At 44.4% G+C, this 14333-nt stretch overlaps 1 protein-coding gene across 5 annotated transcripts in view; it reads left to right on the plus strand.

The window, feature by feature from the left end:
- Window positions 1–14333, plus strand: part of sema3d (sema domain, immunoglobulin domain (Ig), short basic domain, secreted, (semaphorin) 3D) — a 368459-nt gene that overhangs the window by 303503 nt on the left and 50623 nt on the right. For all 5 annotated transcript variants that reach the window (XM_068059610.1, XM_068059611.1, XM_068059614.1 and 2 more), the window contains 2 exons: window positions 478–700; window positions 11146–11234. In XM_068059610.1, coding sequence (XP_067915711.1) covers window positions 478–700; window positions 11146–11234 — 312 coding nt within the window. The remainder of the gene's footprint in view (window positions 1–477; window positions 701–11145; window positions 11235–14333) is intronic.

Below are 14333 nucleotides of genomic sequence, written 5' to 3' on the forward strand. Positions count from 1 at the left end.
TTGGTAAGAATGTGGAACTTGCTACCAGAAAGTAGTTGGGATGAACAGCACAGCTGTCTTCCATGAAGAGCTAGATAGCTACATGAGGGAGAAAGGAATAAAAGGAGATGCAGATCGGGTTAGATAAATGAAGTAGGATGGGAGGAGGCTCGTGTAGATTATAAACACTGGCACTGATCAGCTGGGACACCTGACCTGTTTCAGTGCTGTAATTTCTATGTAATGAAAGTAAAGGGGCTTGCAGAAAGTTGCAGAGAACACAGTTACAGTGGCTGATGGATCTCACCTGATGGAACAAAGGCCTGAGGGAGGCTAGAAAATTGCACAATTATCCAATTACAAATAACCTGTTCATACTGACTGTTCTGGTCTACAACCCGTATTTCTTTTTGATTTTTGCTTTGTTTAAAACATTTGTTGAAAAATGTCGTTTTATGTTATTTCAGAGTTTTAAAAAGAGCTTTTTCTCCTCCGCAGTGTCCCAGTAAAACTTATGATCCCTTGATAAAGTCTACCAAGGATTTCCCAGATGAAGTGATCAGTTTTATACGGTATCACCCAGTAATGTACAAGTCTGTGCACCCAATGACTGTACAGCCCGTGTTCACCAGGATCAATGTCAATTACCGACTGACGCAGATTGTCGTGGATCGTGTGATAGCAGAGGATGGACAATATGATGTCATGTTTCTCGGGACAGGTAACTGAAACCTCAACTGACTGAGTGAAAATATCTTTATCTCATTTGAATGAATCTTCCCCTAAATTCAATACTGTCCAAATAAACATTGGTATATTAGATTTCTCGAACTCTTGCATTGTTGTTCTTTGTTAAACCATTTTGTACCGTGATGTGGTATTTTGGCTGTCTAATCATATCCTGCCACTTACACACCTCCTAACCCTGCCCCCTCCCCTCCAATGACCCCATGGATGTGGAAAACAAATTTGGGTTGTACGCATTGACCACACCAATTGAACGTTAAAGAAAATGAGAGAATTTTTAATGTGTGCTCACTTACTCCTTTTGTCCTGCAGATGGTGCTGTTTCTCAATCTATCACTTCTTTTCCTTCCTTCATCTCATCTCTCATCTTTCATTTACCTCTTTTCTCTGTTCATCCCTACCTCTTTGATTTTCTCTCTGACTCTCTTCTTCCTATTCTCATCTCAGTGCTATTTGGACATCTGACACATTGTCCTTTGCTTTAATATCGTAGCAAAGCTAATAAAGGAATGTTTGTCAACTCTTTAAGTGTCACTCTGGGCCTGACAATATCAGTCTCTCAGTGTTTTTTTAAAATTCATTCGTTCGCTGGCCAGGCCAGCATTTATTGCCCATCCCTAAATGCCCTTGAGAAGGTGGTGGTGAGCTGCCTTCTTGAACTGCTGTAGTCCTTGGGGTGTAGGTACACCCACAGTGCTGTTCGGTAGGGATTTCCAGGATTTTGACCCAGCAACAGTGAAGGAACGGTGATATATTTCCAAGTCAGGATGGTGTGTGGCTTGGAGGGGAACTTGCAGGTGGTGGTGTTCCCAAGCGCCTCCTGCCCTTGTCCTTCCTTCTAGGTGGTAGACTTTGCGGGTTTGGAAGGTGCTGTCGAAGGAGCCTTTGTGCATTGCTGCAGTGCATCTTGTAGATGGTACAGACTGCTACCACTGTGCATCGGTGGTGGAGGGAGTGAATGTTGAAGGTGGTAGATGGGGTGCCAATCGAGTGGACTACTTTGTCCTGGATGGTGTTGAGCTTCTTGAACACTGAGGAGGAATACACAAGCATTGTATAGAAAACGTGGTTTGATTGGTCCCTCGATATGGTCCGAGCTGAATCAAATCGTGTCAATTGGACAAGGAATGCAGTTTGGGTCATTCTAAGAATCAAATCAATTTCCAGGAAGAAACTTTTCAAAAACAAACATCATTTAGTTATTAAAATAGACATGCATGGGTTTATACAGTGTTTCGAATACTGGTGAAAGATATAGTAGAATCCATTTAAAATAAATCGAGGAGTTTCACTCTGAGAGTTTGGCCAACTCGGTGAAAGAAAGATTTTGCATTTGAGTAATTTGTACAATTTTGGTGGTGGTCACCAGAAGATCTTCCTGTTATTCTTGAAATAATTCTGCGGCATCTTTTAAACCCAAATGAAAAGGTAGACAGGGTCTCAGTTTCACATCTCACCTGAATGACATCTCTGACAACACAGCACTCCCTCAGTAGCACACCGAAATATCAGCCCAGATTATCATGCCATGGCCATGACCTTACAAACTTCCAGAAGAGGCAGGAGTATCACCAACTGAGGCAAGCTGACAACAATAGGCATTAAGCAAGAAAAGCTCAAAACACACAGCAGTTCAGATAGTATCTGTGGAGAGAACAGACGGGCTGAGGATTCAGGTACAGAACTTTCATCAGAACAGAACAATGAGAGGCTGACGTGAACAATAGAATTAGAATTAGAACATTACAGCGCAGTACAGGCCCTTCGGCCCTCGATGTTGCGCCGACCTGTGAAACCATCTGACCTACACTATTCCATTTTCATCCATATGTCTATCCAATGACCACTTAAATGCCCTTAAAGTTGGCGAGTCTACTACTGTTGCAGGCAGGGCGTTCCACGCCCCTACTACTATCTGAGTAAAGAAACTACCTCTAACATCTGTCCTATATCTATCACCCCTCAACTTAAAGCTATGTCCCCTCGTGTTTACCATCACCATCCGAGGAAAAAGACTCTCACTATCCACCCTATCTAACCCTCTGATTATCTTGTATGTCTCTATTAAGTCACCTCTCCTCCTCCTTCTCTCCAACGAAAACAACCTCAAGTCCCTCAGCCTTTCCTCGTAAGACCTTCCCTCCATACCAGGCAACATCCTAGTAAATCTCCTCTGCACCCTTTCCAAAGCTTCCACATCCTTCCTATAATGCGGTGACCAGAACTGCACGCAATACTCCAGGTGCGGCCTCACCAGAGTTTTGTACAGCTGCAGCATGACCTCGTGGCTCCTAAACTCGATCCCCCTACTAATAAAAGCTAACACACCATATGCCTTCTTAACAGCCCTATTAACCTGGGTAGCAACTTTCAGGGATTTATGTACCTGGACACCAAGATCTCTCTGTTCATCTACACTACCAAGAATCTTCCCATTAGCCCAGTACTCTGCATTCCTGTTACTCCTTCCAAAGTGAATCACCTCGCACTTTTCCGCATTAAACTCCATTTGCCATCTCTCAGCCCAGCTCTGCAGCCTATCTATGTCCCTTTGTACCCTACAACATCCTTCGGCACTATCCACAACTCCACCGACCTTAGTGTCATCCACAAATTTACTAACCCACCCTTCTACACCCTCTTCCAGGTCATTTATAAAAATGACAAACAGCAGTGGCCCCAAAACAGATCCTTGCGGTACACCACTAGTAACTAAACTCCAGGATGAACATTTGCCATCAACCACCACCCTCTGTCTTCTTTCAGCTAGCCAATTTCTGATCCAAAGCTCTAAATCGCCTTCAACCCCATACTTCCATATTTTCTGCAATAGCCTACCGTGGGGAACCTTATCAAACGCCTTACTGAAATCCATATACACCACATCCACTGCTTTACCCTCATCCACCTGTTTGGTCACCTTCTCGAAAAACTCAAGAAGGTTTGTGAGGTACGACCTACCCGTCACAAAACCGTGCTGACTATCGCTAATGAACTTATTCTTTTCAAGATGATTATACATCCTGTCTCTTATAACCTTTTCCAACATTTTACCCACAACCGAAGTAAGGCTCACAGGTCTATAATTACCAGGGCTGTCTCTACTCCCCTTCTTGAACAAGGGGACAACATTTGCTATCCTCCAGTCTTCCGGCACTATTCCTGTCGACAATGACGACATAAAGATCAAGGACAAAGGCTCTGCAATCTCCTCCCTAGCTTCCCAGAGAATCCTAGGATAAATCCCATCTGGCCCAGGGGACTTATCTATTTTCACACTTTCCAAACTTGATAACACCTCCTCCTTGTGAACCTCAATCCCATCTAGCCTAGTAGCCTGAATCTTAGTATTCTCCTCGACAACATTTTCTTTCTCTACTGTAAATACTGACGCAAAATATTCATTTAACACTTCCCCTATCTCCTCTGATTCCACACACAACTTCCCACTACTATCCTTGATTGGCCCTAATCTAACTCTAGTCATTCTTTTATTCCTGATATACCTATAGAAAGCCTTAGGGTTTTCCCTGATCCTATCCGCCAATGACTTCTCGTGTCCTCTCCTTGCTCTTCTTAGCTCTCCCTTTAGATCCTTCCTGGCTAGCTTGTAACTCTCAAGCGCCCTAACTGAGCCTTCACGTCTCATCCTAACATAAGCCTTCTTCTTCCTCTTGACAAGCGCTTCAACTTCTTTAGTAAACCACGGCTCCCTCGCTCGACAACTTCCTCCCTGCCTCACAGGTACATACTTACGCAGTAGCTGCTCTTTGAATAAGCTCCACATTTCGATTGTTCCCATCCCCTGCAGTTTCCTTCCCCATCCTACGCATCCTAAATCTTGCCTAATCGCATCATAATTTCCTTTCCCCCAGCTATAATTCTTGCCCTGCGGTATATACCTGTCCCTGCCCATCGCTAAGGTAAACCTAACCGAATTGTGATCACTATCACCAAAGTGCTCACCTACATCTAAATCTAACACCTGGCCGGGTTCATTACCCAGTACCAAATCCAATGTGGCATCGCCCCTGGTTGGCCTGTCTACATACTGTGTCAGAAAACTCTCCTGCACACACTGGACAAAAACTGACCCATCTAAAGTACTCGAACTATAGTATTTCCAGTTGATATTTGGAAAGTTAAAGTCCCCCATAACAATTACCCTGTTACTCTCGCTCCTGTCGAGAATCATCTTCGCTATCCTTTCCTCTACATCTCTGGAACTATTTGGAGGTCTATAAAAGACTCCCAACAGGGTGACCTCACCTCTCCTGTTTCTAACCTCGGCCCATACTACCTCAGTAGACGAGTCCTCAAACGTCCTTTCTGTCGCTGTAATACTCTCCTTGATTAACAATGCCACATCCCCCCCTCTTTTACCACCTTCTCTGTTCTTACTGAAACATCTAAATCCCGGAACCTGCAACATCCATTCCTGCCCCTGCTCTACCCATGTCTCCGAAATGGCCACAACATCGAGATCCCAGGTACCAACCCATGCTGCAAGCTCACCCACCTTATTCCGGATGCTCCTGGCGTTGAAGTAGACTGAATAATATTCAGTAAAGGGGTCGAGGGACATCTCAATATAAAAATCACAGCAAACCCAGTGAAGAGTCTTGAGTGAAATGATTTAATCGAACATCTCAGAAAAGTGAAGCTGGATTTTCCCCTCCCTGTGGACACAGGATTGGAGGCGAAAGTGGGAAGCCAGGAAAATAGGGGAAGCCACATCAGGAGGGCTCTTCGAAGCATTCCTGACAGCGAGGGACTTTCCCGGGGCAGCCAATTAGAGCAATTACGGGCCCCGTTAGGGGTTATTTGGCACTAGTGCCGGTATTTTGCCAGCATCACTGCAGCCCTCGCGCGTCCCCCTAACCCCGCACCCCCGGAGGCCGCCAGCTCAAGCAAGGCAGCCAGGGGACCATCAGACCCAGAGGCTCCATGCCCAAATGAGGGAACTGCAGTAATGAACGGCTGCAGCTCCTGCCATCACTATTCCTGTGGAGGGGTTTCGACCGGCTATGGGCCTCTTTATTTGATTAATTTGATGCGGTGTTATGATCATAGCAAGTAAGTTATCAAACATCTATTGACTTCGCGAGTTATTCCCAAATTTCTGTTATGGTGAAGTGAGGAGGAGTCAAAGGACCTCCCTCTTTTCCCTCTCCTTGTTTGACCACAACAGGTTTCATTCTTTCTTAAAGTGGATGTACTGGCCAATTCAGTCGGTATTTGATCACTTATATGCTACGATCATAACAAAAACCAATCAGACAGGTTTTTTTGAGTTAACAAAGAAAGAGGTTAACTTTATTGTACCTAAACCGTACTAATAAAATAATAAACAACACACCAACTTTCACTGTCTCTCTCTCTCTCACACACACGAGGTTTACACACACCCAAATAGTTAACAGAATGGGGAAAGGTAGATTGGTTGAGTTAGAGTCCATAAGAAAGGGTATACAGTCTGTGAAGTTTAGTGATTCGGCTGGCTTCTAGCTGAATTCAGTGATCCTGAGGCTTTTAGTTGAAGAGGTAGATGACTGGTTCAGTGAGTCTCTTGGAGATAGCGATGTGGATGATTTCTTTCAAAGGTGTTTCTGATTGTAGCCGGAGTATGCAAAGGTAGTCAGTCAACAGGTAGATTTGAAAACTTTCAAAATGGAATGAGGAGAGAGAGAGAGAGGGACCCTCACTTAGGGTCTGCACATGTCAGAGTGCAGTTGCTTCTCCTTTCTACTGAGGAGAAAAACACCAGCTTAAAACCACAGATGGGGAGGAGCATGTCACATGACAGTCACTCAGTGATTCAAACATAGCAGTTAGCAGTTTTTCTCTGCTTGCTGAAAGAACAGGTAGTTCCTTTAAACTTCCTGGGACTGGGTTCTTGCTGGGAAATGCACAGACATTTCATCTCCCTGCTCACAAGCATTGCAGTGTAGGATACAGTGCTGCAGACTAGGTGATCATCTTAAGCTGCCAACAGTCATCCTTTTTAAAATGCTCTTTTCAAATTTCTTCCAAAACAAAACCTCAGATCTCCAGGCAATGGACAAAAGAAAATCATCATTCAGCAAAACACATTGGCGAAACAGCCTTCATGTTGATGCACTCTTGCACTCGCCTGCCTTTGTCTCAGTAGGGCTGCCAGCCTAACATTGCTGCAGGCCCTCTGATTGCCCTGCACCCTCAGGAGCCCGCCCACCATCCTTAATAGGATAACCGAACACGGAGTCGACCAATTAGGAGTTGCCTCCCGGAAGGTTGCACCAGTGGACAAGATACGGATATCCAGTCCATCAAGTCATTAGCAAAGCAAAGGGTGTATGAGGAGCTAGGTATAAGGCCTGGGGAAATGTGAGCACATCGGAGAGACTTTCTCCATATTCACTTTTTGAAACCTGTTTTAATCTCACAACTGACATTAGATATTCATGTTTTCCATCTCTCCCATATTCTTACATTTCCCGAGGCTTCCTACTCTTTAGTTTCTTTAATATCCTAATGTTTTTGTGCATGATAACAGAATAAATATTACCTCCGTTTGTCTGAAGACAGTTTAAACTTTTAATCAGCTTAGTTGGAATTCTTGTACTGGGTTCTCCTACATTCTTACCTACCTTACTAATTCCCTCCATTGCTTTAAACACCTCAATCAGATCAATTAATGCCTTCACATGGAAGACATATAACCCAGCTTCACTCCCTCTCCCAGGAACTCGGTCCCAGGTATCAGTCTGCTGAATCATTGCTGGAATTTCTCCAATGTCAGTATAGTCCCCCAAAGGTGGGACACCCAAACCTCAAACAGCTGACTGAGAATAAACATTTTTAAAAAGTGAGATTGAGAGCATTGGTCAACACAGAGACTGAGATTGGGTGCTTTATTCCTGGAGACAGGGCCATACGCTGGTTCTGTTTCTTTCGGTATTGTGTTCCCATTTTCATTCTTAGTAGATTGGTTTTCCACTAAAACAAACATCTCATTCTGTTCAGTTTTGTGTAAACAAGTGAGATATTTTATAGTTATTTATTTGAACAGGGGTTCACTATATCTGAGGGCCTTAGCCGGATATTAGACTGTTTCTCTCTGTTTTAATTGCTTCCTTGTTTGCGTCCGGAATTAGTTTGGTGCCGGGGGGAGAACTTGTCCAAAGCATTGTGCCAGAGTGATAGGATCTGAAAATAAATATGCTTCAGTACATAATCTAAATATCTGAAAGTGTGTGCACAATAAATGACTTTATGGATTGCAGCAACTGTTTATGTAAGTAAAATCTGGATCGGTGCTCGTAATTCCCCCTAATCACAAGGATGTGCTTTTCATCAGATCATTAGGTGAATGGAGTTAGCCGAGGGCAGGTGCTGTCATGCATTAAGGGAGAAAATAATCAGATAACTGGTCACCCAGTGCCAGTCTTGCTATCCCTCAGAGCTAGCTTGGGGCCCGGTAGGCCGAGAGCTGGAACAGACCCTCTCGGGCAGGGTAGGTTAGAGCTGAGGCAGACCCTCTCACTTCTCAACTGCAGCTTGGCATTAGCTGACTAAAATGAAAAGGATTTAAACAAATTATAGTTGAAATAATAGTTACAGGTACGATCTTGTTTTTATGTTGTCCTCTTAATAACATTGATGTATAAATAACTGCCAAATTTGCTATCTAAAAGCCTCTTAAACTTGCAACGTATGCACCAGATTTGAGAGTAATCACCTGTTCTGTTCTTGAGATGTGAACAACAATAGACTGCATTGATTGCCCATCCATAGTTACCCTGAGAAGTGGGCAGTGGACCATCTCCTTGAACAGCCACAGTCCTTGTGCTGATGGTTTTCCTAGAATAGCAATGGGTCGGATGGCACAGTATTCGAGCTGGGCCCGAGTTATTAACCACAGTATTAGAGCTGGGCCCGAGTTATTAACCACAGTATTAGAGCTGGGCCCGAGTTATTAACCACAGTATTAGAGCTGGGCCCGAGTTATTAACCACAGTATTAGAGCTGGGCCCGAGTTATTAACCACAGTATTAGAGCTGGGCCCGAGTTATTAACCACAGTATTAGAGTTGGGCCCGAGTTATTAATCACAGTATTAGAGCTGGGCCCGAGTTATTAACCACAGTATTAGAGCTGGGCCCAGTTATTAACCACAGTATTAGAGCTGGGCCCAGTTATTAACCACAGTATTAGAGCTGGGCCCGAGTTATTAACCACAGTATTAGAGCTGGGCCCAGTTATTAACCACAGTATTAGAGCTGGGCCCAGTTATTAACCACAGTATTAGAGTTGGGCCCGAGTTATTAATCACAGTATTAGAGCTGGGCCCGAGTTATTAACCACAGTATTAGAGCTGGGCCCAGTTATTAACCACAGTATTAGAGCTGGGCCCGAGTTATTAACCACAGTATTAGAGCTGGGCCCAGTTATTAACCACAGTATTAGAGCTGGGCCCAGTTATTAACCACAGTATTAGAGCTGGGCCCAGTTATTAACCACAGTATTAGAGCTGGGCCCGAGTTATTAACCACAGTATTAGAGCTGGGCCCAGTTATTAACCACAGTATTAGAGCTGGGCCCGAGTTATTAACCACAGTATTAGAGCTGGGCCCAGTTATTAACCACAGTATTAGAGCTGGGCCCAGTTATTAACCACAGTATTAGAGCTGGGCCCGAGTTATTAACCACAGTATTAGAGCTGGGCCCGAGTTATTAACCACAGTATTAGAGCTGGGCCCAGTTATTAACCACAGTATTAGAGCTGGGCCCGAGTTATTAACCACAGTATTAGAGCTGGGCCCAGTTATTAACCACAGTATTAGAGCTGGGCCCGAGTTATTAACCACAGTATTAGAGCTGGGCCCAGTTATTAACCACAGTATTAGAGCTGGGCCCGAGTTATTAACCACAGTATTAGAGCTGGGCCCAGTTATTAACCACAGTATTAGAGCTGGGCCCGAGTTATTAACCACAGTATTAGAGCTGGGCCCAGTTATTAACCACAGTATTAGAGCTGGGCCCAGTTATTAACCACAGTATTAGAGCTGGGCCCGAGTTATTAACCACAGTATTAGAGCTGGGCCCGAGTTATTAACCACAGTATTAGAGCTGGGCCCAGTTATTAACCACAGTATTAGAGCTGGGCCCGAGTTATTAACCACAGTATTAGAGCTGGGCCCGAGTTATTAACCACAGTATTAGAGCTGGGCCCAGTTATTAACCACAGTATTAGAGCTGGGCCCGAGTTATTAACCACAGTATTAGAGCTGGGCCCGAGTTATTAACCACAGTATTAGAGCTGGGCCCGAGTTATTAACCACAGTATTAGAGCTGGGCCCAGTTATTAACCACAGTATTAGAGCTGGGCCCGAGTTATTAACCACAGTATTAGAGCTGGGCCCGAGTTATTAACCACAGTATTAGAGCTGGGCCCGAGTTATTAACCACAGTATTAGAGCTGGGCCCGAGTTATTAACCACAGTATTAGAGCTGGGCCCGAGTTATTAACCACAGTATTAGAGCTGGGCCCAGTTATTAACCACAGTATTAGAGCTGGGCCCGAGTTATTAACCACAGTATTAGAGCTGGGCCCGAGTTATTAACCACAGTATTAGAGCTGGGCCCGAGTTATTAACCACAGTATTAGAGCTGGGCCCGAGTTATTAACCACAGTATTAGAGCTGGGCCCGAGTTATTAACCACAGTATTAGAGCTGGGCCCGAGTTATTAACCACAGTATTAGAGCTGGGCCCGAGTTATTAACCACAGTATTAGAGCTGGGCCCGAGTTATTAACCACAGTATTAGAGCTGGGCCCGAGTTATTAACCACAGTATTAGAGCTGGGCCCAGTTATTAACCACAGTATTAGAGCTGGGCCCGAGTTATTAACCACAGTATTAGAGCTGGGCCCGAGTTATTAACCACAGTATTAGAGTTGGGCCCGAGTTATTAATCACAGTATTAGAGTTGGGCCCGAGTTATTAACCACAGTATTAGAGCTGGGCCCGAGTTATTAACCACAGTATTAGAGCTGGGCCCGAGTTATTAACCACAGTATTAGAGCTGGGCCCGAGTTATTAACCACAGTATTAGAGTTGGGCCCGAGTTATTAACCACAGTATTAGAGCTGGGCCCGAGTTATTAACCACAGTATTAGAGCTGGGCCCGAGTTATTAACCACAGTATTAGAGTTGGGCCCGAGTTATTAACCACTGTATTAGAGCTGGGCCCGAGTTATTAATCACAGTATTAGAGTTGGGCCCGAGTTATTAACCACAGTATTAGAGCTGGGCCCAGTTATTAACCACAGTATTAGAGCTGGGCCCAGTTATTAACCAGAACTGCTGATTTATTGTTGATGCTTCATTTTCTAAGGATAGATTCTTTCAATCTTGATTTTTAACAAATTTTCCTCAGATATTGGAACAGTTTTAAAGGTGGTGAGCGTCACAAAAGAAAACTGGATCACTGAAGAGGTTGTGCTGGAGGAACTCCAAGTGTTTAAGGTAAGTTAACCATTCTGTATATCAATAAATTTAAACATGCAAGCTCAATTATAATTGTACCTTCCGCACTTGTAGATGAAAATATAACTGTCATACAGTGCAGAAGGAGGCTAGTCAGCCAATCATGTCTGTACCATCTTTTATTATGAAATTTTCATGCTTTTACTTCAATTTATATTAGTTTTGTCAGCCTAAGTGAGGACATCTTGGACTAAATATCTTCTTTGGCCTCCTTGTCTCGAGAGACAATGGGTAAGCGCCTCGAGGTGGTCAGTGGTTTGTGGAGCAGTGCTTGGAGTGGCTATAAAGGCCAATTCTAGTGTGACAGACTCTTACACAGGCGCTGCAGATAAAATTGGTTGTCGGGGCTGTTACACAGTTGGCTCTCTCCTTGTCCTTCTGTCTTTTTTCCTGCCAACTGCTAAGTCTCTTCGACTCGCCAATCTTTAGCCCCGCCTTTATGGCTGTCCGCCAACTCTGGCGATCACCGGCAACTGACTCCTATGACTTGTGGTCAATGTCACAGGACTTCATGTCGCATTTGCAGACATCTTTAAAGCGGAGACATGGACGGCCGGTGGGCCTGATACCAGTAACGAGCTCGCTGTACAATGTGTCCTTGGGGATCCTGCCATCTTCCATGCGGCTCACATGGCCAAGCCATCTCAAGTGCTGCTGGCTCTGTAGGGTGTATATGCTGGGGATGTTGGCTGCCCTGAGGACTTCTGCTTTGGAGATATGGTCCTGCCACCTGATGCCAAGGATTCTCTGGAGGCAGCGAAGATGGAATGAGTTGATACGCTGCTCTTGGCTGACATACGTTGTCCAGGCCCCACAGCCATAGAGCAAGGTACTGAGGACACAGGTTTGATACACTCGGACTTTTGTGTTCCGTGTCAGTGTGCCATTTTCCAACACTCTCTTGGCCAGTCTGGACATAGCAGCAGATGCTTTTCCCATGCGCTTGTTGATTACTTTGTCGAAGAACAGGTTACTGGTGATAGTTGAGCCTTGGTAGGTGAACTCCTGAACCACTTCCAGAGCATGGTCGCCAATCTTGGTGGATGGAGCACTTCTGACGTCCTGTCCCATGATGTTCGTTTTCTTGAGGCTGATGGTTAGGCCAAATTCGTTGCAGGCAGCCGCAATCCTGTCGATGAGTCTCTGCAGACACTCTTCAGTGTGAGATGTTAATGCAGCATCGTCAGCAAAGAGGAGTTCCCTGATGAGGACTTTCCATACTTTGGTCTTCGCTCTTAGATGGGCAAGGTTGAATAACCTGCCCTCTGATCTTGTGTGAAGGAAAATTCCTTCTTAAAACTTGAAAGCATATGAGAGCAGCAGTGAGAAGAAAATCCCAAACAGTGTAGGTGCGAGAACACAGCCCTGTTTCACGCCACTCAGGATAGGAAAGGAGTCTGAGGAGGTGCCGCTTTGCTGAATTGTACCTTTCATATTGTCATGGAATGAGGTGATGATACTTAGTAGCTTTGGTGGACATCCGATCTTTTCTAGTAGTCTGAAGAGACCACGTCTGCTGACGAGGTCAAAGGCTTTGGTGAGATCTATGAAAGCAACGTAGAGGGGCATCTGTTGTTCACAGCATTTCTCCTGTAGCTGGCAAAGGGAGAACAGCATGTCAATGGTAGATCTCTCTGCTCGAATGCTACACTGTGCCTCAGGGTAGACGCGCTCGGCCAGCTTCTGGAGCCTGTTTAAAGCAACTCGAGCGAAGACTTTCCCCACTATGCGATGCAGGGAGATTTCACGTTAGCTGTTGCAGTCACCACGGTCACCCTTGTTCTTATAGAGGGTAATGATATTGGCATCACGTATGTCCTCTGGTACAGCTCCCTCATCCCAGCACAGGCAAAGCAGTTCATGGAATGCTGAGAGTATAGCAGGCTTGGCACTCTTGATTATTTCAGAGATAATGCCGTCCTTCCCAGGGGCTTTTCCGCTGGCTAGAGAATCAATGGCATCACTGAGTTCCGATTTTGTTGGCTGTTCGTCCAGCTCATCCATGACTGACAGAGACTGGGCTGTATTGAGGGCGGTATCAGTGACAACATTTTCCCTGGAGTACAGTTCTAGGTCGTGCTCCACCCAGCGGTCCATTTGCTTGCGTTGGTCAGTGATCACGTCCCCTGATTTGATGATAGATTAGATAATTCTTCTGATTTTATGGGGACCTTTATACTTCAATGCTAAAGTGACAGCATAACTCTGGTATTAACTTCTGACCAGACTCTGTCGGGGAGTACTCTTAAAACCTATGACAAAGCCATTTGACATTGTACATAGCATAAGTTCATTGTCAAACCTCATCTAAAAAGAGATTCTTTGGACAGCTTGGAAACATTTTACACTTTTTCAAAGCTTTTTAAAATGTATTTAGAATGTGGATACTCCTTTCTAAATACTCCAAAATATTGAAAATGTAATGAAAGAATGGGGCACTGTACATCTAAGTGAGCAGAATTCTGTTCTGGCTGGGAGCCATATAAATAAGATGCTGAAACCAGTAGCTGCAGTATATATCCACCCGATGATTCCTACAGTGATCCGATAATAACACTGGAAGACGGATGTACTTTGGAAAGACTTGTCATTAATTTTCCATTATCTTTCCCGAGCTGGTATGTTACTTGTGCTGGAGTCAGCCTCTGTTGATGAAAGATCCAAAACTTTTTAATAATGAAATTTAAATTACAGGTCAAAGGGCATGGCTGCTCTTAATTTACCAGAAAAAGTAAAAAGGAATTGAGTTTTGAAAATGTTATTTTTGCAATATAAGGTTTCAAAACCTTGCTAATAATTGCACATATTGCTCTAATCTAAATGACTTTATTCAATATTTAAAGAAAAACTTGGACTGCAACCAACTACAAGGGTAAGTTTGGGGTTGCAAGGCAGCCAGTGAAGAATCTCACACCATTTCCCTTTATCACTGGTGACTGTCCAGTTGCTGACCTCTGTGACTAGTTTTCGGGCCTGTGCTCCCACCCAGTGAGGCTCCATTCCGGGATATTAGCTTCACAACATCTACCCAATAACGCTACTATATATGCTGATCCAGGATAGGGTGGAGTCACGGTT

Source organism: Heterodontus francisci, chromosome 27, assembly GCF_036365525.1.
Source record: "Heterodontus francisci isolate sHetFra1 chromosome 27, sHetFra1.hap1, whole genome shotgun sequence".
Lineage (NCBI taxonomy): Eukaryota > Metazoa > Chordata > Chondrichthyes > Heterodontiformes > Heterodontidae > Heterodontus > Heterodontus francisci.